The following is a 23,041-nucleotide window of genomic DNA, read 5'->3' as shown; positions in this document are numbered from 1 at the left end:
GTGAAGGGGGTGAAACAAAATCATTGCCCTCCACTGTGCTTTTCTGTGTTAATGAGGAAATTAAAAGTGGAACAGATTCTTTAAAGGTTGTTACAGCATTGTCTGATAATGATTTACTATAATGAAATTTTCTTTCAGGTGTGGAGTACTCGGTTAAATTAAACTCAAAGGTTATTAAAAACTGGTCAGACAGAACAGGGTTATGAGAAAATATTGTTATGTCTTTACACTCAATGCCATATGTCAGCACAAGGTCCAGAGAATGAAGACAAAGGTGGGTAGGTTTGTTAATGTTTTGTGCAAAGCCAATTCAGTCTAAGATAGCATTAAATGCTATATTTAGGCTATCACTTTCAGTGTCAACATGAATGTTAAATTCCCCCACTATAATAACCTTATCTGTATTTAACACTAAATCAGATAAAAGGTCTGAAAACTGATTTAAAAATTGAGAGTGAGGGCCTGGTGGACGGTACAAAACAACAAACAGAAGTGGTTTCAGTGCTTTGAAATTTGGATGAGGAAAACTAAGGATTAAATATTCAAAAGAGTTGTAGCTATTGATTGGTCTGGGACTAATCAATAAATCGGACTGAAAGATGGTTGCTACTCCTCCTCCTCGCCCAGTATTTCGAGGAATGTGAAAATTTAAATAATTAGTAGGAGTTGACTCATTTATAGTCAACATGCTGCAGCCATGTTTCTGTGAGGCAAAATAAATCAATCTAATTGTCACAAATCAGGTCACTAACTAGCAAAGTCTTTGGAGAGAGAGATCTTATGTTCAGTAAGCCACATTTAATTGTTTTATTTTTCTTTTTAGTCTGAGTTGTGTTTATTTCTATGAGATTTTCCTGATTTTCTCCTTTTAGATTATTTTTTAATCTATTCAATTTTGGCCGTGGGCGAGACACTGTCTTAATAGGGTAATGGGTGGGTAGCAGTACAGAAGCTGCAGAGTGGAGTATTAAACTACGACCCTGCTTCCTGGTCTGAACACTGGGTTGTCAGAGTTTTGGAGAACTAATAAATTCGGCCAGATTCCTAGAAAGAAGAGCTGCTCCATCCAAAGTGGGATGGATGCCGTCTCTCCGGATCAGACCAGGTTTTCCCCAAAATGTTCACCAGTTATCAATGTAGCCCACATCGTTTTCTGGACACCACCTAGACAGCCAGCGGTTGAATGACAGCATGCGGCTAAACATGTCGTCACTGGTCAGATCAGGGAGGGGACCAGAGAAAATTACGGAGTCCGACATTGTTTTGGCAAACTTACACACCGAAGCAACACTAACTTTGGTGACCTCCGATTGATGTAACCGGGTGTCATTACCTCCAACGTGAATAACAATCTTACTGTATTTACGCTTATCCTTAACCAGCAGTTTCAGGTAGGATTTGATGTCGCCCGTTCTGGCCCCTGGCAAACATTTGACTATGGTCGCTGATGTCTCTAGTGCCACATTTCTGACTGTGGAGCTGCCAATTACCAGAGTCAGCTTCTCAGCGGGTGTGTCGCTGAGCGGGGAAAATCTGTTAGAAACGCAGACGGGTTGGTGGTGACATGTGGGATGGGATCTAGGACTATGCTTTCTACATACCGTCACCCAGCCGGCCTGAGGCCCCGGCTGCGTGGGCTCTGCTGAAGGACTGCTACGGGGAGCTACCCTCGGTGGCTCCGCGCTGGCTAAGGGGCCTCGGCTATCTGCTGGTTTTTCAAGAGTGTGGAGCCGGGCCTCCAATTCCGACACCCTCGCCTCCAAAGCTACAAAAATGCTACATTTATTACACGTACCATTATCAATAAAGGAGGCAGAGGAGTAACTGAACATCTGACACAGAGAGCAGGAGAGAGGAGGAGACTCAGAGAAACAGCACAACAGGTAGCCATGGTGGAGCTAAAGCTAAGCTAGCGACCCCTTACCACTACTAGAAAAACCGTGTAAGACACAGAGAGTCCCCAAACGTTAAATGCAGCAACAGAACGTATGTGTTTTAACGTGCTTATGTATTATAACAAGTAAGAGATATCACAGTAGAGAGAAATCAGATCAAACAAGAGAGCCTTCACACACCAAACAATCCACCGACTGCAACAGCAAAACAGGAAGTGACGAATACGCCTTACCACACCTTCCAGCAGTCAGCAGTCTAACTTTCCGCCAGTGTAACTTTCTTAGCAGAATTATCCCTGGAAACCGGTAACGCACATAAGAGTTTCACACAGCCACAGCATCTCCTGCGTAAGTCCACCCCATACAGAGGATGAAAGTAATGGACAGATTACCTCCTTGTTAATCAGTCCCTTCCCCCATGCTTTAGTCTTTGTATTAGTTTCACCTGTTCCTTCAGTCTCCCTGCTTCCATGTCACACCTCTTCCTAGTTCTTTTGATTATCTGTCTTTGTCACCCTCTGTATATTAGTTGGTCTAGTTTCATTGTTCGTTGCTGGTTTTTTGCGTCAACTTCCTTGCGTCGAGTTCCCTTTGTTTTTTCGTACACTGCCAGACCTGAACCCTCTGTTTCATCCTGCCTACCTGTGAGTTTTGCCTTTGTTTTGATTTAAATAAATCATTGTTCTGCCTCGCCATGCCGACTCCTCACCTGTCTCTGCACTTTGGTCCGCAACACAAACCTCCACATATGACAGTACAAACTGTTGCTGTGAGGGCAGCGCAGAGCCCCAAGGATCCTGCAACCAATCCTCCAGAACTTCAGCACACAGCCAAGCCTCCAGATCCAGTTTGCACTGAGTGGACGACAGACGCTCCAGCTCTAGTTTTTGCTGGAGGTCAGACTTCCTCCACAGCTACAGTTCCAGAGTTCAGAGGGGGGTTCAAGGATGAACCGCCTCCCATCCAAGTTCCAGAGTTCAGAGAAGGGTTCATGAATGAACCGCCTCCCATCCAAGTTCCAGAGTTTCAAGAGGATCCGAGGGTGGACTGCCTCTGACCCAAGTTCCAGAGTTTCGAGAGGGGGTCGAGGCCGTACCGGCTCTAATCCATGTTTCAGAACTTCAAGAGGGGTTCGAGGCCGAACCGGCTCTAATCCATGTTCCAGAGCTTCGAGAGGGGTTCGAGGACGAACCGCTTCTAATCCATGTTCCAGAGTTTCGAGAGGGGTTCAAGGATGAACCGCCTCTACTTCCTGTTCCAGAGGGGTCCAAGGGTGGACTGCCTCTAATCCAGGTTCCAGAGTTTCCTGAGGGGTCCGAGGGTGGACTGCCTCTGACCCAAGTTCCAGAGTTTCGAGAGGGGGTCGAGGCCGAACCGGCTCTAATCCATGTTTCAGAACTTCAAGAGGGGTTCGAGGCCGAACCGGCTCTAATCCATGTTCCAGAGCTTCGAGAGGGGTTCGAGGACGAACCGCTTCTAATCCATGTTCCAGAGTTTCGAGAGGGGTTCAAGGATGAACCGCCTCTACTTCCTGTTCCAGAGGGGTCCAAGGGTGGACTGCCTCTAATCCAGGTTCCAGAGTTTCCTGAGGGGTCCGAGGGTGGACTGCCTCAGATCCTAGTTCCTAAGTTTTCTGAGGGGTTCGAGGTCGAACCGCCTCTACTGCCTGTTCCAGAGGGGTCCGAGGATGGACCGCCTCTGATCCTGGCTCCAGAGCTCAGTGACTGTGTTACTGGCCTGACTGACTGTGTTCCAGGCATGACTGACTGTGCTACTAAGCCTGACGCCGAGGCTTCTGACTCCCAGCCTGATATTCAACCTGACTACAGGCCAGACTATGGGCCTACAGACTATGACTTTGACTTTCAACTTGACCTCAAGCCTCTTGACTATAAACTTGACTTTAGACCAGACATAGATCCTGATTCTGATTTTCCAGAGCTCCAGTCGGGTCCAGGCCTTCCTGAGTTCCAGCTGACAACTAAATCTCCAGATCACCGACCACGAGGGTCTTCCACGCTCCATGACACACTACTGGACTTCCTGCTCAATTGCCACAGGCCGCCCAGACTCCAGCTCCGCCGATTTTGCTGACGCCGGCCTCCAAGCAAGCCACTTAATGGGTTCACTTGGCCTCGCTGCAGGCCTCCTGACCATCAGCTCCTTCGCCGCTGGCTTCTTCGTCACCAGCCTTCGGATCGTCCGCCCTTATTTTGCTGGTCTCCTATACCTTGTTTTAGTTTGAGCATGGAATTATGGACTCTATTTTTTTCCCCCTATTGTTTTTGGACTCTTGCCCTCCTTCCAGGCCCCCTCCGTGCACCCTGGTCGAGTTATTTTCGTTTTGGACTTTGTCTTGTGCTCTAGAGGTCGTCTGGTCTCAGACCTTAAAGGGGCACTATTTAAAACGCACTGTTTTAAATAATGTCTTTAAATTTGCCTCAATACCTATAACTGAAATAGAATTTAACTCTTGAATTTTCTAAATATCTTTATCTGACAAAAAGATTTGATTTGAAAATAATTGGTATGAGTCCATAAAACAGAATAAAAGCAATTATTCTGTTTTTACACCATAAAACTGTGCAGATTACCTTTTGGTTATTGTTCTGTTGTAAACAGGCAGTTGAGAGAGAAAAGCAGACCCAGTGATCATTAACCCATGAAAACCATGATTCCTTTAGTTGTATCCCCACCCTCAAAGTTGTAAACGTTATGGAAACACTGAGAAATGTAAAACAAAAAAAACAAAAAAAACAACAAAAAAAGTTCTTTAATTTCCTGGACTTTTAGGATTTGGCTGCTAAAACTGTGTTTAACACCATTGTTTTCATGTCACAACAGGACAATTAATTTAAGATATGCTACTGCAATATTAGCAATCCTCTAGTAATCCCTTTTGCTTGAAGCTAAACACTCCAGTAACATTTCCAGACTGTGATTATGTACAGTACCATGCCTGTGATTTATTTTATGACATAGAAACCATCAGAAGACCAAATAAACAGTTTATTGCAGTAGCTAACTGAATGTTATTATATGCATGGTGGCCATTTTGGATTTTGAGGTTGGGGTTAATGAGAAACCTCAAAGACCAACTTTATTTATTTATTGTTTCATAGTGAGAGAGTTGGAAATTCAGGCTTCTAGGCATAAATTGAATGCAACGTTAATGCAGGTTGTAGCATTGTGTTGGCGTTTTCATTCACCTACTAGAAATTATGTCACACATAAATTACGGTAATATTTTGATGTAAAATAACCAGGTACACACGTCCTACAAGTCTAAAATGTTTTCTTTTAGGATTAGACATTTAAGAGGTTTAGATATAGTATTTTAAACGTTTATATATTGAAGTTGAAGCTGCTTAAACTGCAACATGAAAATAAAGTCACGGGAAACATTTATTAGTGTTATTGAATATTTACTATAATGTTTTTAGCAAAAAAGAGAAAAATCTTTTGTTTGTTCATGCGACACATTACTGGAATTATTTTTGCTCAATATAACAAAGTACTCCCCCAGTCTACAGCCTTGTCCTCTGTTTAGGAGACTTAATGTGGCTACAGGGTAATTTTGTGAACATTTATAACAGAGCCTCAGTCTCATGTAGGGGGGGGGCTCATTGCGCTGCATTATTAAGGGACAGCTGGAGGTTGTTCCTACAATTCTCAGCCTCTTTTGGCTGATCAGTGACTCTCCCCTCACCCTTCAACCTGTGCACATAAGCAAGTTGTGCTACCATCAATCACTGACAGCCTTGCTCTATGAAGAGATCAGCAACCAGCTTGGCCTGATTAGAGCGGTTCAAGTGTCATCTATTATTTCAGTCCCTCTCCCCCTCACCGTTTTATGCACAGAAGTGAACGTAGTGACTGTATGTGCTGAAAGCACATGCAGGCGCTGAGACTCAGACACAGATTTAGCGTAACAGTTATTCTCAGTTATTTAAAGCAGCAACATAAACATCTTTTGTCCTTTTACAGTCAGAAGAGCTGCACTTTCACCTAATTGAAACCATGAGTCTTTATTTGAGAGATTCACCATCTTTGACATGGGGCAGTGAGTAATCATTTATATGCTGGACACACCTCAAGACCTTTATCACCTCGTCTGTTTGTTTTGGGAGGATTTGCAGCGACTTTTCAGATTCTCCTCCAGAAATAATCCCTAATAGCTTGGAATTCCTGCAGCGTTGGATCTGGAGCATAATCTCAAAGTCACACCCTTCCATCCAGGACAGGTGAGGAGGTGTAATTTACCATGTCACCACCAACCTGCTTGCTTGTTTTCATTGAGCTCATTGGCCAAGCGTAAGTAGTGTGCCACAGATATTAAAGAGCAGCCTGGCTTGAACCCTCAAATGACTGAAAAGCCTCAGCCGGCGTTTCATTTGTGACACAAGAACGGTTCACCACAAATTGACAGTTAAAATGAGTGGGAGGGCTGTGTGCTGTCTCTAATGAAAATATTCTTTTGATACTGCTTTGTTTTTCTGCTGCTCACCTTCTCAAGAAGATTTGAGCATTAATTGTAAAAGATGGGGAATTTTTCAAGCTTTACTAAAAAACAAATATTTTGAAATAAGAAATAAAACTACCACTCTTTTATTTTTTACTTTGGTTGGTAAAAGAGAAGAATCAGAAGAAGAAAGAGAGAATAAACTGAATAAAACATTCCATCTGTGCCCATTTTAGCCACTCCAAGCTCACCTATCTTTAGGAATAAGTTTCATACCATGCATTTTATTTTAAGGTTTAGCATGACTTACACCTTTGGATGATAAGACTTTATGTACAGTAAGTCGACATGAATATGACAACCTTCACGGTATTACTACAAAACTTTAAAACAAAAATGTATAACATAATCTAATTGATTTTATTTCAAACATCAGAGCAAGCATTATTATTAATGAGGTGTTACTGATTATTATAAGCATTATTTATTCTTGTTGTGATTTTGATCCAAAACCTTATCAAAATGAAGAGTAAGGACTCTGGGAAGGAAACTGAACCTTTTGGCTTTTCAGCTCTTTATAGAGTAAAACAATATTAGCTGGTTAAATAATAAAGCTATCCGCTAGGGCGGAGCCTGCAGTCAGCTGCTTCATAGACATGCTGCTTGTAGCTGGTGTTGTGCTAACCAGTCTTTGGATCTGGATCTGTCCCTCTCAGAGCATCTTTGCTCTACTTTCCACTTCAGTCAACCAGCTGGATTTTATGATTTAGCCAAAATGAACCCTTAGTTTAGCCTTTAGAGAGGCTCTATTAAATTAATATTTAAAAAGCTGTTTTTTAAATATGAAGAATGTTTTGGTTTTTTTCGGTTGTTGTACCATTTTATTTACACCAATATTGTTAGCTTATCACCAATATTGTGACTAAGCTCATTGTTGTTACTCTACTTTGTCACTGGGATGCTGTGATGAAGTCCAAACGTGGTAATTAATCCTTCCTCCCCTCCAATTTGTTGCTATGGTTACACCAAAAGGCACTTGGCTGATCAGTCCCTCGTGGCCACTTCTCTGCTGCTGGAAAGTTGTGTAATGTATGTACACACAGACAGTCACATGGCCTGATCAGCCTTGCAGACTTTGCAGTTTTGCATCATATGTTAAAATGTCTATTTTGATTGAAGAAGCTGTTTACTCTGAGCGACATTACATCTGGAGAAACCAATGTAGTTTTGAAAAGAGTTGTAAACAACAGCACAACGTGGACCAAAATACGTCTTTCATTGTAGCTTTCCTAGAGATTCTGATGGAAAAGCTGATAGATTATCCTATTGCTGCAAAGCTTTGGGCATCCCCTTTTTAATCTACTCCCTTAGATTAGAATATGTCATACAAGTCTGGTTTAAACAATCTTTCTCTCAATACACTATATTGCCAAAGGTATTCCCTCATCTTTTTTCACACACAATTGAACCTGAGTCACATCCAATTCTTAATAGACATGGTTTAATATGATGTTACCCCACTATGTGCAGATGTAATAGCTACAATTGCTTTGAAAGGGAACTAAGAGTCCAGACTTTACATTTGACATAATGCAGTCAGGAAGGTACTGCTCGCCTGGGAACTGCCAAACCCAGACGTGTCCATTGCCAGCCAGAGAGGTTAATTTGTCACTGCAGAAAACACGTCTCCACTGCTCTGGAGTCCAGTACTGGAGTGCTTTACACCACTGCAGCCTATACTTTACATTGTACTTGGTAATATACGGCTTGGATGGAGCTGCTAGGCCATGGACATCCATCCCATGAAGCTCTCTGCAGACTGTTCTTGAATTAATCTGACTCCCACATGATATTCAGAAGTCTGCATAGCTGGATTCTGCAGAAAGTTAGCAACCTTTGCGCACTGTGGCTCCCCCCGCTGTGATTTTACAAATTACTGTCATTCCCAATTGTTTCCACTCTGCTATAAAGCCACTAACAGCTAACTGGGATAGTGAGGAAATTTCACAGCTGGACCCATTGTACAGCTGGCATCCCATCATAGCACAATGCAGAGATTTAAAGAGCTCTGAGAAAGACCCACTTTTTCACAAATGTTTGTAGAAGCAGTCTGCAAATAATTTTGTCAATATAGTGTTTCTGAAAGTCAAACAAATTCTTGGTATTTTTATGTCTTTAATCAGACTTTAGAAAAGAGGATTCAGTTTCTGATTAACCGTCACTTTATGTGTGCAGCTGAGGAGTATAACTGTTTCTCTTGCAGAAAAGTAATTCATGTATTATTTGATTTGTATTAGATGTGGCTTTTTGACACAAACTTTAGTAAACAATTAGATTTTTTTTTTTTAGATTAAATATTTCCAAACAGCTAAATTAGTCTTTTTTAGTAGCTTTCTTTCAGCCAGGTGGGCAGTAGTGCACAGAAACAGGTTGGGGTGGGGCAGCACCACTTCACTCTATGCAGAAAGGTTTGCAGTTTCGAAACCATACATTTTTAAATCCTCTGTATATCTTCATACTGGTAGGTGGTGCCTGCCTAGATGTAAGGAATGAACAGATCCTCCTACTAAGATCAGATTCTCAATAATCTAGCCTGAAATGGGAATGTGCTCCCCTTGTTTGTCAAAAACAAAAAAAGACAACTGGCTCACTCATAAATGGCTTCCTTGTAGTGACCCGTCTTGCTTTGAATTAATTTCAGCTTAGGTAACTCTCTGGTTCGAGGAGCAGGAGAAAGAAAAGTTGAAGATCAACCAATTCTGGTGACATTTTGGCCTCGCTTTTCAGCACAAACACCTCTTGATATCTTGAAACCGTGTTTCCGCTCCCTAGGCTGGAGGACCTTGCCTTTAAATATGATATTATGTGACAAGCTTTCCATGAAACTGTGGCCTTGTAGTGACTGGTGTTGCTGCTGCTGCACGCTTCATAATCGTCAGATGACAGAGACTCACTTCTTCCCAGCTGAGCATACAGCACATAATATGCATGGTTTTACAGTCAACATAAAAACTTACCATCATCTTAAAGCTTTACCGCTTCGGATCTAGTGAAATAAATTGTAAAGTGCAGGCCTGTAAATGTTATATGTCATGGCCTTTCTCTTGATGGTGGAGCTAGAATGATGTTTAAGTTTAATAGTACTGCAAAGATCAGAGAGGGGGCACGAATAAAATCTGTAAGATGCTAAATTCTAGCTGCAAAACAGTCATCCTTGCCATTTTATCAACATTAGTTTTAGTTTGAGTGTTTAAGGGCTTCACTGCATAACATTGCAGAGGCATTACTCTGATACCCCTGAATAAAATTGAGTGCACGCAGTTGTCTTTAGAGGGCACTTACTCATTAAATAGCATTTATGGGTGTGTAATCTGATCTAAGGATAAATCCAGCTGTTCTCTGAAGGTTTCAGAGGTTTTCTAGAGAACATTAGAGAACAAACCGCATCATGAAGACCAAGGAACACAGAAAACAGGTCAGGGAATAAGTTGTTGAGACGTTTAAAGCAGTATTAGGTTCTACAACACTGTCACAAGGTTTAAACATCTCACAGAGCTCTGTTTAATCCATCTTCTGAAGAGTTAAACTTCTAAACATTTTTATATTTTAGATTAGCCGCCCTTTGCTCTGATTACTGCTTTGGTCGCTTGGCGTTCTCTCCATGAGCTTCATGAGGTGGTCACTTGAAATGGTTTTCCAAAAAGTCTTCCAGAGGTTCATTGAGAGACGGTCAAAGGTCAATATTTCAGTCACCCAGCCGGTGAAAGGGAGACTACTTTAAGAAACCTAAAATATACAACATAATTAAAGTTATTTTACAATTGTTTGTTGTAACATGAAAAAATGTAGGAAGTTTAAGGGGTGTGAAAACTTTTGCAATGCATCCAAGGAAACAGCAAACTTGTGGAATAAGCTGCTGCAGTCACAAGAGACCCAACTTTAACTTTTTGGCCTGTGTAGCAGAAAACTGACATGAACATTACCCCCTGAAAACATCTCCATGCCAAAACAAAATGATGGCTGTATCATGCTGTGGGAATGCTTTTCTTGTTTTGTGGGAATGCAGATAAAGGGAAGTTGGTCAAAGTTGATGAGAGGATGGGAGGAGCAAAGGATTTCAGACTGAGGTGGGTCTAACCATACAGCAGAGGGGAATGGCCTATCAGATAAACCCTGATAAAATATACTAAAGTTACAGTTAAAAAAGTTGTGCAATCTTTTTCAAAGGACTGTCAATACATTCTCATCCCTGCTTCTCCCGAACCTTTATCTAGCTTAATCCAGATCTAGGGCCCCATTTCACCTCCCAACATCTCACTATCTTTATTCCCTCCCGCACAGAAAGTCATGAGATCATCCAGCTGCTCCATTTCTTTCCCAGCACTGGTCCCAGTCCGCTCGGATTTAACCCAAACGCTCCACATTAACATTTAAATTCCCCCATAACCATATCATTGTGTTACAGACAGAGCCAGCAGATCATTCATCAGCCACTAATCTATCCGCTCCTTGTTCTCAGCCGGATGGAGCCCAGAGCTTCTTACTCAAAGCTTAACTCACCGCGCGTAAAACCCCCCAAGGTGCCTGCGCGTTTCTTCCCACCTCCAAATGTGGGGTCATCGGTGTGGGCCAAGGTCTGCAGGTAGGTGAGAAGCAACAGACTGACCCGATCGGGGAGGGGTTAAATAAGTGGATTTCAGTGGAAGCTGTCAACAGCTTGCGCAACAGTGGATGCTGCTTCTGTTATGGCCCAAGGTTACACCAACTCATACAGACAGCCAAACAGCAAGGAAAAGTTTGGATTATGGAGAGAAAATATGAATATATCCGACATGTGACCGCTTGATCACTCGTGTGATTCCTAGAAATGAGCGCAGCTTGAGAGTCAGCATCAGATAGCACAGAGCAAAGACAGCTGGAGCTGCAACGCCGGAATCATCACATGAATGTGAATTTCCAAGCGTTTTAATGCGCTCGGAGAAAACGCACTTAACTGTCGGGACACAAACGCGCACATGCAAACACCAGAATCATTATCACATAAACGTGCATCATCCACACTTACCATTTTTACAAAAATCCCGTTCATAGAGTCCTAAAAACGCAATCTCGCTCCAAGCCTTCCTCAAATAAGCGCGTATTCCACTGCAGAGCCGCCGACGCTGTCCTCTCTCTCTCCCTCCTTCTCTCTTTCTCTCTCCCTCTCTCTTTCTCTCTATCTCCCTCCCTCTCTCTATCTCCCTCCCTCTCTCTCCCTCTCTCTCTCTGATTGATTCCAAGTGCTGCGCTGCCACCGCTGGTATGATGGGAATTGTCTCAGAAATCTTCAGGTGGATGCAGCCACCGGAGGATGCGCTGAGGGGATGCTGGACTTATCCTGCTGCTGCTGTCTCATCATTTATGTTCAGAATAGGTGATGTTGCAATCAGCAGACAGCATGCATATCATGCACTATGGTTATAAAACTCGGATATTTGCAGCATATCCAGGGCAACCTCTGATGATGGCGTTTATGGCTTGTTATAAGGAACATTTGCTGCTTGGCAACACAGCTTCACCTGTACAAAGTACTGCTGTAACTGCAGACATAATCACATGCATGCCTACTTCAGTATGCAGGTGCATGTCAATGAACTAGAATATTATCGAAAAGTTAAATTATTTCAGTAATTTAGTTAAGATATAAATTAAATACACACAGTTACATAATCAAAGCTTGTATTTCTATTCATTTTGATAGGTTAAAGCAAATGAAAAACAAAAATGATGTTCCTGGCAAAATTTGAATATTACATGAGACTTTTAATACAGAAATATTATGGTATGGCCATGTTAGAACTTGACATGACAATTTACACTTGACACCATCCAGGAAGAGGGTAAGCCACAAAAGGGGTTTGCTAAAATCAGCTGGCTATTCACAGGGTGCTATATCCAAACATATTAATGAAGTTGAGTGGAAAGAAAAGTGCGTTAAAAGATTAGCAAATCAAGGGTCCCGGAGTCTGGAAGATGAGTGGAGAAGCACAGGATTCAAGTTACCTGGGGTCCAGTGTAAATTTCTACAATCAGTGGTGAATTTAGGAGCCATGTGATCTGCTGATGTTGGTCCAGACAGCGCTTGATTGGCCGGCGAACCGATCTGGCCTAACCCCCATCATGAATCTATGGAGTATTATCAGCAGGAAGACAAAATTCACCAGAATAAACAATACAGTTTAGCTGAAGGCCACTATTAAAGCAACCCGGGCCTCCTTAACGAACACCCCAGCAGAACCACAGGCTGATCATCTCCATGCCACGCCGCCCTGATGCAGTAACTCATGCATTACCAAAACTAAATTGACTTTTGAGAGGCACGTATATGGACTGTTAATGGTTCTGTTAATGGTTGATCCAGAGTGAAAGCAGTTTATCAAAGACTCCCCAGGGAGGGATAACAGATGAAAACGTTAAGGTCAACTTAAAGGAAAAGGGTCTGCTTGGGAGTGAGCTGTCAGTCACCTCAGCAGGATATTAAAAGGAGGACGGTTGAGTGTTTGTGGGGTGATTAATACAGGACTGATAACTCTTTTACTCCTCCTTAAAGGCAGTTCATCACAGGGACGAGTAAGGGTGAACTTCTGGTTCACCTCAGAAGACTTAAGATAGAAACTGATCATTGCGGACCACAAACGCCCAGCAAGAACTGCAGTTTTAAAGTACAAAACGTTCACCTGTTGTCTAACATACAGTGCTTTGCCTTCATACAGGTTTCCTCTGGTTTTGCTTGTTTTGTTCTATGTAAATGTTTCAGATCATCAAATAAACTTTAATATCAAACAAAGATAACCAGAAATACAAAAAAGCGGTTTTCAAAAAATGACCTGTTGTTCAACAGCATCTCAGTCAGGTTTAGGTTCAGACTTTGACTAGGTCACTCCAAAACCTTCATTTATTCTTGACTGGACTTGCTGATGTACTTTGTGTATTTGTCCTGCTGTATAACATACGTGGGCTTAAAGTTAGGGTCATAAACTGATGGCTGAATATTCTTCAGGCTTTTCTGCTACAGAGCCAAATTTATGGTTCCATTAATTACTGCAAGACTTCCAGGTACTGATTCAGCAAAGCAGCTGCAGACTATCACACAACCAATGACATGTTAGAAATGCAGGGGTTTGTTTTATGCTGGATGAAGCAATTGTTTCTGTCTTGGAGCTTGATCTTTTTTTTTATCATAGAATCGTGAACTCTAACCTTAACCGAAGCAAGTGAGGCCTGCAGAGCTTTAGATGTTCTGGGATTTGTTTTGACCTCCTGGATGAGTTGTTGATGAGCTCTTGGAGTATTTGTGGTAGGCCAGCCACTCCTGGGAAGGTTCTCCATTGCTCCATGTGTTCTCCACGTGAGGATAGCTGTGTTTCATTGAGTCCTAAAGCCTTAAAAGTTGATTTGTAATTCCCTCCAGACTGATACCGTAGATGTCATTGACTTTGTCTCTTGTCTGTTATTAAATTTCTTTAGACCAGGGCATGATGTGCTGCTTTCAACATCTTGTAACCTACTTCATGTTGTCAGAAAGGTTCGTTTTAGGTGATTTCTTGAATCTACAGATCTGGCACTAGTAAGTGACTTGTGAAATTATATTCAGCTTACCAAAATATGTTACTAATCACAGTTAACTTAAGATATAACAAGAGCTGGGGGGAGCAAATGCCATTAAAGCTTTTCCTCATAATAGATTAAATCATCAATTAAAATCTGCGTTTGTATTTCTTCAAATGGTCTTCGTGTGATATTAAAATTACATTGATATGTGAAACATTTCAATGTGACAGGAAGACAAAAGAAGAAGAAATCTGTGAAACAACAAGTCTGTCTCCCACCTGCTGATAGATCCCATGAGAAAGAGACAATCAGGTTTTCTTTACTGCACTGTCAGTGGTCATAATGTAATGCCTATTTGGTGTATGTACGGACCCTGGATGCAGCAACAGGGTGGCCAACCTGTTTTCACTTTGAAGACGTCTCTAACAGAGCATCACCAGCTTGTCCCGCTCCTGCTTCATCCCAACAACAGCGACTCCTGCTCTGAGCTTTTGCATTGCGTCGCTCCTTCCTCCTTTCTCCTCCCTCGCTCCCTACCTCCCTCCTTCGCTCTATTAAATTTCCAGTCACACAACAGTGCAGTGGATATCCCTCCCTTTCGCTAACTCTCACACTCTCCCCTCCCCTCCTTTCTCCACATACCTCAGTAGTTTGTGGAGGTGTTGTTGTCCTCCTGGATCTCTCCATATCCGATCTCCGACTCTTATTATTGACTTTTCTCTCCCTTCGTTTTGCTTTGAACCCCTCAATCCAGCTGCCCTCTTTCCCCCTTCCTTCTCGGCTCGTTATTTAAAAGTGCTTCCTCACATTTTCTCGTCTTCCTCCCCAACCCGCCCCTGTTTGTCTCTCTGTGCTGCAGTGTCTACCCGGGCTGTGTGGTGTGGAGCGTAACCTCCCTTTTTACTCCCTCGCCGTGATGTGTTTGTGCAGCGCTTGCTCCGTCAGCCTTTCACCAACTGATTGAGTGGACACCGCAGGCCGATAATGAATAAAGATGGGAGTCTCTGTGAGGATTAATGCGCCTCATATGAAGACAAAAAGCAGACCTTTGAGAGCTGCTCCCTCCTCCTGTGTTTGGTTTGCCGTTATGCTGGCAGGAAGAGTTGCACCGGTTCTGTCTGGCTCTTGGGTCTTGCTCAGGTCCTCCGGCTTTCACACCAGTTGCTGCACCGGGGTGCGACCTTTGGCCTGTCGCAGTGCTTTCCTGAAGATGTCCTGTTGAGAGGAAGTGGAGCAGATATGCTCGTTGCTGTTGAGAACAGGCCCCCTGCCTTTCTCCTCCAGCCACGCGTGCATCTCCTCACATGCTGGCTCCAAACTGAACTCTTCACAGCCTCCCAGGTCTAAAACTGAGGCCCTGATCCGTATCTGATGGTTAAACAGCATGCCTCTGGCTCCAGAGACCAAACTGAACACTCAGGCTGTCGTGACAGACACGCAAGGGTTCAGCGCTCTAACACTTCTTCTTGTGTACTCTGGTCACAGAGTTTTTCCCTGCAGAAAGAGAAGATGCTCCTTTAAACACAGAGCTAACCAACCTCGCATCTCCATCACTAAAGCCACTATAAAAAGCAGTTTTATCCGGCCTGATGGATCCACCCACGTTCAACCTCAACGCCAGATTGTCTTGCTCGGCTTCCTACTTTTTTTCACTAAAGTTGAGTTAAACTCTGGTAAACTGTTAGAAGGATCAAACCTTTAGTGTCCAGGATTTAATATCATAGACCATAAACTGGACCTGGACTTGATCAGGTTGACAGAACTTATGTCATGGGGAAAAGAAAGTACACCCTCTCATTCAATCTGGTCTTCACTAGCTTCAAAAACTATTTCAGTATAGCCTCAAGTGCTCAAACATTCCTCTGATTCCACACCTTCATTATTTATTCAACAACGGAGGTTCTCTTTGGGAGTGACGAGGATGGATCGGATCAGGAACATCAGTTAACCCCGTGATCCAGCAGGTTGAAGAATCACCTTTAGCACAAACTCTCCGCAGTTTCTCTGATCGTTGTGGAGAAACTTGCCCCACTCTTCTTTCCAACGTAGATTTAGTTCACATAAGTTTGCAGCCATTCATTTCTGCACTTCTCTCAGGTTGAGGTCTGGACTTTGACTGGACCATTTGAGTGCCTTGATTCTTTTCCTTTTCAATGCTTCTATTGAAGATGTGCTGTTGTATTTGGGATAATGGTCCTGCTGATGACCCAGTTTGGGTTAAGCTTCAGCTAGAATAAGTGTTCAATTTTCAGGTCAACTTGCTGACTGTAACACGCCAAGGTCAACTGGCTGCTTGACAAGTCCAAATCATCATCCCTCCACCACCGTGAGTGGCAGTTGGTATGAGATGTACATTGGTCCTGGAGTCTTGTGGTTCATGCAAAGGAAACTTTGTAAACATAAATCATTTAGGAGAGTCTGAGATGGAGGTATTCCTCTCCAGTTCCTCTGACCTTGTGGGGAATTTGCTTGTTTGTTTGAAATGTTTTACACTTAAAATAATCTTTCCTTTTGTAAATGTGGAACTGCAAATATTTTGGACAATGGTCTTATTCCTCTCTCTCTTGGCATTGCGTTAACACACACCACAGGTCCAGTTTTGATAGAGATGGTCACTCTCATGGAAATCAGTTATTCAAGTTTTTCACCTGGTTGCTACGTTCCCTATTAAAATGCATTGATGCAGCAAGGGGGTACTTAGTTTTTCCATACAGCTTTATAATTTTATATTAATCTGTTGAATGCATCATGACACGAAATAATTTGTAGTGAAAAGTTGGTGATGACCAGATCATTTTTATTATGTTCTAATTTATTAAACACTACAACTGAATGAGGGTGTACTTTCTTTTTACTGGGACTGAATTTCAACAAAATCTTAATTGTCAAAAAAAAAAAGGGCAAACTAGCCCTTTTTTCTGCAAGTTATAATCTCATCTACCATGACCATCAAACTGTGTGGCGCGGCTGATGATCTGACTGTCTGTCCTCCTCTTCCATCGTTTGCTCCTGTCAACACCTTCTCAAGCAGCACATAAAACACTGAGCCAGGGCTGCTCCTTGCCTCTAATCCTGTTTGTGGTGTCCATGGACAGGATGTCAAGGCATATTCCTGGAATGAAGGGTGTCTGCTTTGAAAGCTACTGGGTCTCATCCTTGTATTTTGCAGATAATGTGGTTCTGTTGGTGTCTTCTGGCAATGACCTTCAGAGTTGACAGGAAGAGTGTTAGGTGGCTGCGACAAAGCCTATGGCTCTTTACTGGAAAAGAGTGGACTGCTCCCTCCAGGTTTGGTGTCAGTTTCTGAGAGATCTCCAGAAGAAGTTAAACCTTGTGAACTCCAAATAAGCTGGAGTGTCCCTGGTGAGAGGGATGTCTGGGATTCCCCTCTACACTTCTTATGAAAATGACCTGACCTTTGATGAGCAGAAGACAATGACTGACCAGATAAATAATGGCCCAGAAAACTTTCTTCTTGATTTGTCACTGTGGGATACAGAGTGTACAGTGTTGATCTGTGGAAACTGAACTTTATTTCATTTTGATCTGAGAGAAAATCTAATTTAGCTTAAAATGTATGCAGCAAGACTCTTTACACTCTATATCTGACCTATAGCATTGCAATGACAGCGTGTGTAACAAAGCAGCCTTCCCTTATTGTTGACTGGCCAACAAGCGAGGTCTGTGTGTTTTCTTTTTACCCTAATCCATAATTGTTTAGACATTTTTGCTGCTAATAATAGAGAAACTGAAAAAGTTATGAGTTCAGACAGGCCGTAATAGTTCGATGGTGAGGTGGAAGCTGATGGATGAGAGAGAAACAGTGAGGCTAAGCCGGGGCTCTGAGGGGCCGGCCAGTGATTAAGGGATGGGAGGGATGAGCTCCAGCCTCTGAGGAACTAGTGTCTATCTGTGAGTCCATGTGAAGAAAAAAAAAACGGGACTGAAACGAGGGAGAGAAAGGCTCAAAAACAAGAACCCACTGTCACGGTATCTTAGCAACCGTCTCCGTCTCCCAGGTGACACACAGTCTGACATCACTTCCTGTTGGTTAGTGTGTACACAAGTGTCCAAGGAGCTGCACAAGCTGGGACGTGTTGACGTATGTCCATCCTGCTACCGTTGTGCAGCTTTCAGAACCACCACCGTCGGGTCAATGACCGCACTGCATCTGCTTTTATGGAACTCTAAATCCAATCAAATGCATGCGAGGACGCATTAAAAGAGCTCGCTGTGGGCATATAGACCAACGCTGCTCAGTGTGCGCATGCGGCCAGCCTGATTGTACATGATGCCAATGGAAACGTGGCCAACTGATGCCATCTGGTAGGACTACTTGGCACAGCGAGGCCATCTATGGTTTCTGGACATATTGGAGTAGTTAAAATTAACACTGTGACACTATTTGGCAGGAAAAGACACTGAACTATTAGTGGATCTATTTCAGCATCTCCCTCTCACCTTTTGAGTCCAAATTGCTCCAACGCAGAGCCTTAAGATCAAGTGCTTCTTCAGTTTTCTATGCTCAGTTTTATTTTATCTCTAAAGACTTAACTTTATTTTAGAAAAGAGAAAGAGCAATGTTTACTTTTTCCAACAATAAAGGTTTCTGCTTCCAGCAGCTCAGTCCAGTCTGTAGCGTGAAGGATTACTGTGTTCACGATTTGTCCATTTCCATGAAAACGTTAATTTTGCTGCCCCCAATTAACTCTGGCTGCACACTAGTGCTAAAAAAAGCTTGTTTAATTATGTTCAACATTTAAACAAGAATAGAAAAAAATGCAGAATTATAACTCCAAACTGGAAGTAAGCTGGCAAGATTCAACAAAAAAAAAAAATCAAGGTTCCAGAGTCCGTTATGGTTCCGAATCGTTAGAGAAGATCCCTGATGACGTCCTCATCCGTGATGCTGGGGACTTGGGGCATCCCTGGCTGGGGTATGGGTCCTCGCTGACCACCAGACATCAGCATCTGACCTGCAAACAGACAGAAATTAAATGTTCTCTTTAACGCTTTCAGAAGTGCAGCTAATGGAAAGGTTAGGAGCAGGGTTTGCAGGGTTTACAGAGAAATACTTATAAACAGTTTCATTTCTGTTAATATCAGATAAAGATAATCTGAGTAAATAATAAAAAGCCATTTTCAAATGATGATTTCATTAATTAATGGGAGAAAAGCTCCAAACCAAACTGTTTGTATCACACCCTGGTAGCAATTATTTTATATCTCTGAGGGATTCTGACCCATGCTGGAAGGTTACTTGTTCAAGGTCATGCTACAGCATCTCAATTGGATTTAAGTCCAGACTTTGACTAGGCAACTCCAAAACCTTGATTTTGGTCAGCATTGGTTTTTGATTTGGAACTCTGATGCAAGTCTGGATGTTTGGATGCTTCTCTGGGTTTTTGTGTGACCTTTTAAATGGGTCACTGTTTTATGTAATAGTTTTGTAAGCTGTTAGATAAAGTCTGGAGTAACGAAAACTAAAAAGGTTAACTCTTGAGCAGTGCATATGAATCTGTCTTTTCCCAGAAATGTTTTGGTAAATTTTTCTTTTTTTAATTTAAACACACTTGTCTAAAATGTAAGTAATATCTCTATTAACAGTTGGCTGTTTGCTGACCTGCCATGGGCTGCCTCCACTGGCCTTGCATCTGAGCCCCCCCTCCTGGTGCCGGATGGACCATCTGCTGTCCTAAAGCTTGGTGGGACATCATATTTGGCATGTGAGACACCGCACCCTGCTGTGAGAACCCCGAGAGGAACATTAACCTCGTTTAGATTCTACATGTATGTATTTAAAAACTTAATAAATATTTAGAACGAGCCATTTGTTGCTCTTACCGGCTGCTGCTGACTAAGTAGAAGACTCCGAAGCTGCGGATTGGCTCCTGGATTCGGGAGACGGAGTATAGATCCCTGTTGTTGGGGCTGTCCACCCTGATTGGGTGGAGCTACACTGACCGGTGGCTGCTGATTGGTTGGTCCTGCTGCTCTCATTGTCATCTAAACGAATTAAATATGGGTCAACAAGTCTTAACGGCACAGAAATGCAAAACTCTCCCGTGGATTTGGGCCAACAGAAAAGCAGCTGGAAAGCAGAAAACAGCTGGAATGACCAGAGTTTTTTCTGGGTGTTAAAAGCATAGAGCAAAGCAGCTCTGCCCCTCCCCAACCTGTTGCTCTGCACTGCCAACTAGCTGTCTGAGAGGAGGTGACACCACTTTCCCCAAAAAGACATGTATGGAAACATTTTGACTGTGACTCTAATCAGATTAACACCGTTTTAACGCTACAGCTACAAAGAAATGGGTTCATTTTTTGTTGAGGTTCTGACACCATGAGGAGCAGAACATCCAAAAGGTTCTGGACAAAAAACGTTTGAAAACTACAAGTAAATTAAGTATTTTTCTGGTTGTAAGGAGCATAAAGTAGCGCTTTCCCTTTCACCCGTATTTTTTAAGTCATGTGTGTCATGCACAGAACAAGGGTGTCCAAGTCCAGTTCTAATTAGCTACTCTCCTGCAGCTTTTAGATGCATTCCTACTCCAAAGCACCTAAATTAAATAATTGGCTCCCTACCAGGCCTCTGCAGAGCTGAATGACATTCTGAGGAGCGAAATCAGTGATTTTATTCAAGTGTGTTGGAGAAGGGATGCATCTAAAAGTTGCAGAGAGTAGCTCTCCACGGCACGGACAAGAACATGTCATGGTGTTCATGGTGGCCAGGCATGCTTTCCTCTCCCAGCTGCCTGTTTCTGCCGTCAAAACAATCTAAATAATATTCATCCTGGTAAAAATGGAAATCAAAAGCTACCACCTGTTACAACAATTTAGTTTCAGGTCTTGAATTACAAAAATACAAGTAAGAACTAAGTATAAGGTATCTCAAAATACTCAGTTTGCCCAAGGAAGAGTGATGTTAGAGATACGGATAGGAAGAGTTAGATAGCTGACATGTTATTTTATTACCAGGAAGAATTGGTTGGTGGATGTTTGGTTTAGAAATAAGTTCTGTCTACTAAATGTAAAAACGGCTTGCCGTAAGGCCTCCAGAGAGCGGTATGACTGCCACAAATGGAGGCAACAAGGTTCACCAGTTACCTACTAGTACAATGAAAAGCCCCCTGCTGCAACCTCTGACTGTCAACACATTCACCTGAGTCCGCTCAGCTTCATCATGTGCTAAAAATACCAAAAATAAACATTAATATAGTGATAAATATATTAGAGCGATAAGTGGTATTATCTGTAAGTTGCATTTCTACCTTTAAATAAAAGCAACTTTAGTCGTGTAATTTTGCTTTAAAAGCAGTAACGTTTGGTCGACAATTTCGCAGCATCAAGTCTCATGGCTACGGTTAAAACATGCATGTAGGAAACTGTGAAACCAGCAGCCTATTGGTGATGGGACACCAGGTCTTTAGTCTGCGAGTTCATGGAAAGGTCAAACAAGATCCAAGTTAAAATGAGCCGTTGGTTGTATTTTAAGAATGTTTTTGGTTCTCACCATGCTGCTCGGCCGTTGCTGCTCCTCCATAATAGAGACCTGACTAACAGGGGGCATGCCCACCACCACAGACTGAATGCAGGAGGAGAAGAGGTGGGAGGAGAAAGAGTTACCAGTAAGGCATGCATCCAAGCAGTCAATGTGCCCTGAGCAGGCAGTGTGAGGAGGAGGAGGAAGATGTGGAGCGGGTCTGAAAGCAGAGTGTGGCTTTTATTTACCTGCTGCTGGACGTTGCCGTGCGAAACCGGCATGGGACCAGGGGGCCGGTTCAGAAAATTCTGGTTGGGGGGGACTTGATTGGGCTGCATTGGAACCCCTGCTCCACCTAATTGCTGCAAAAGCAAAAATAAAAAATAAAATGTTTTCATCCAACCTAAACCTCGAACCTCACTTATATTATTGGGATTTCATGTGGTAGACCAACAGAAAGTGGAGCATAATAGTGAAGTAGAAGGAAAATGATGGTTTTCTGCCTGTTTTATAAATAAAAACCTGCATTTGTATTCAGCCCTCTTTACTCTGACACCCATATATAAAACCCAGCACAGCCAGTTGCCTTCAGAAGTCACCTAACTAGTGAATAAAGCCACATGTGGGTGTTGAATCCAGCTGTTCTGTGAAGGCCTCAGAGGTTTGTTGGAGAACATTAGAGAACATCAGCACCATGAAGACCAGGGAACACAGCAGACAGGTCAGGGAGAAGGTTATGGAGAAGTTTAAACCAGTGCTTGGTTCTAGAACAACAGCCCAAACTTTACACATCCCACAAAGCTCAGTTTAATCCACCATCTGGAAAGAAGATGGTCCAGCTGCAGACCTACCAAGACTAAACTGACAGAATGGACAAGGAGAGCATCCATCAGAGAAGCAAACAAAAATCCAATGTAGCTCTGGGGGAGCTGCAGAGATCCCCAGCTCAGGCACTACACAAATCTGGCCTTTATTGGTAAGTGGCAAGAACAAATCCTTTGCTGAAAGAAAGCCATACAAAGTCCAGTTTACAACAAGCCACACAGTAAACATGTGGAAGAAGGTTCTCTGGTCAGATGAGACCAGAACTGAACTGTTGGGCCTACATGAAAACAAATATGCTCTGGGCATTCTTTTTTTTTAGCAGGGACAGGAAAGCATGTGAGAGCTGATGGGAAGATGAATGGAGCTAAATACAGAGCAAAGAAGAAGACCAATTAGAGACTTAAGACTGAGGTGGAGATTTACCCTACAATAGAAAGGCCCGGTCAAAGTCAAGACCTAAATCCAGTGGAGAATCTGTGGAAAGGCCAACTATTCAGACACTGTCCATCTAATCTGACCTTCAGCTATTTAGCAAACAACAATCGGAAGCAAATTTCATTCTCTTTATGTGTACAGAGCCAGAGATAAAATCATCCCCTTAAAGACTTGCAGCTGTAGTTGCAGTAAAAGGCGGTTCTACTAAATATTTCATCAAATGCTCATCAAACCCTGCAGATTTTTGTTGCAAAACAGTTTGAAAACCATGTACCATTTTCAGTCCATGCACTGCCTTGTGTAATGTGAAAAAAGTCAAGGGATAAAAACAATCCAGCGTCACAGAGGCACTTT

The 23,041-nt window shown here is 42.7% G+C and overlaps 2 protein-coding genes across 4 annotated transcripts in view; both read right to left on the bottom strand.

Moving 5' to 3' along the window:
- LOC124864880 (leucine-rich repeat-containing protein 4B-like) overlaps window positions 1–11,549 on the bottom strand; it is a 153,437-nt gene extending 141,888 nt beyond the window's left edge. For both annotated transcript variants that reach the window (XR_007037377.1, XM_047359841.1), the window contains exon 1: window positions 11,423–11,549. The gene's annotated coding sequence lies outside the window, so the exon portion shown is untranslated. The remainder of the gene's footprint in view (window positions 1–11,422) is intronic.
- Window positions 11,550–17,460: 5,911 nt separating this feature from the next.
- Window positions 17,461–23,041, bottom strand: part of LOC124864878 (mediator of RNA polymerase II transcription subunit 25-like) — a 30,799-nt gene continuing 25,218 nt past the window's right edge. The window contains exons 16-20 of one of the 2 annotated variants that reach the window (XM_047359838.1): window positions 21,676–21,789; window positions 21,458–21,529; window positions 19,792–19,953; window positions 19,571–19,691; window positions 17,461–18,923 (exon numbers count right to left, since the gene is read on the bottom strand). In XM_047359838.1, the coding sequence (XP_047215794.1) occupies window positions 18,820–18,923; window positions 19,571–19,691; window positions 19,792–19,953; window positions 21,458–21,529; window positions 21,676–21,789 (573 nt within the window). In that variant the 3' untranslated portion in view covers window positions 17,461–18,819. The remainder of the gene's footprint in view (window positions 18,924–19,570; window positions 19,692–19,791; window positions 19,954–21,457; window positions 21,530–21,675; window positions 21,790–23,041) is intronic. The other variant, XM_047359839.1, reaches the window with a different exon arrangement.

Source organism: Girardinichthys multiradiatus, chromosome Y, assembly GCF_021462225.1.
Source record: "Girardinichthys multiradiatus isolate DD_20200921_A chromosome Y, DD_fGirMul_XY1, whole genome shotgun sequence".
In the NCBI taxonomy this organism is placed as follows: domain Eukaryota; kingdom Metazoa; phylum Chordata; class Actinopteri; order Cyprinodontiformes; family Goodeidae; genus Girardinichthys; species Girardinichthys multiradiatus.
The sequence above is the reverse complement of the archived record's forward strand: the minus strand, read 5'-3'. Positions and strand labels throughout refer to the sequence as shown.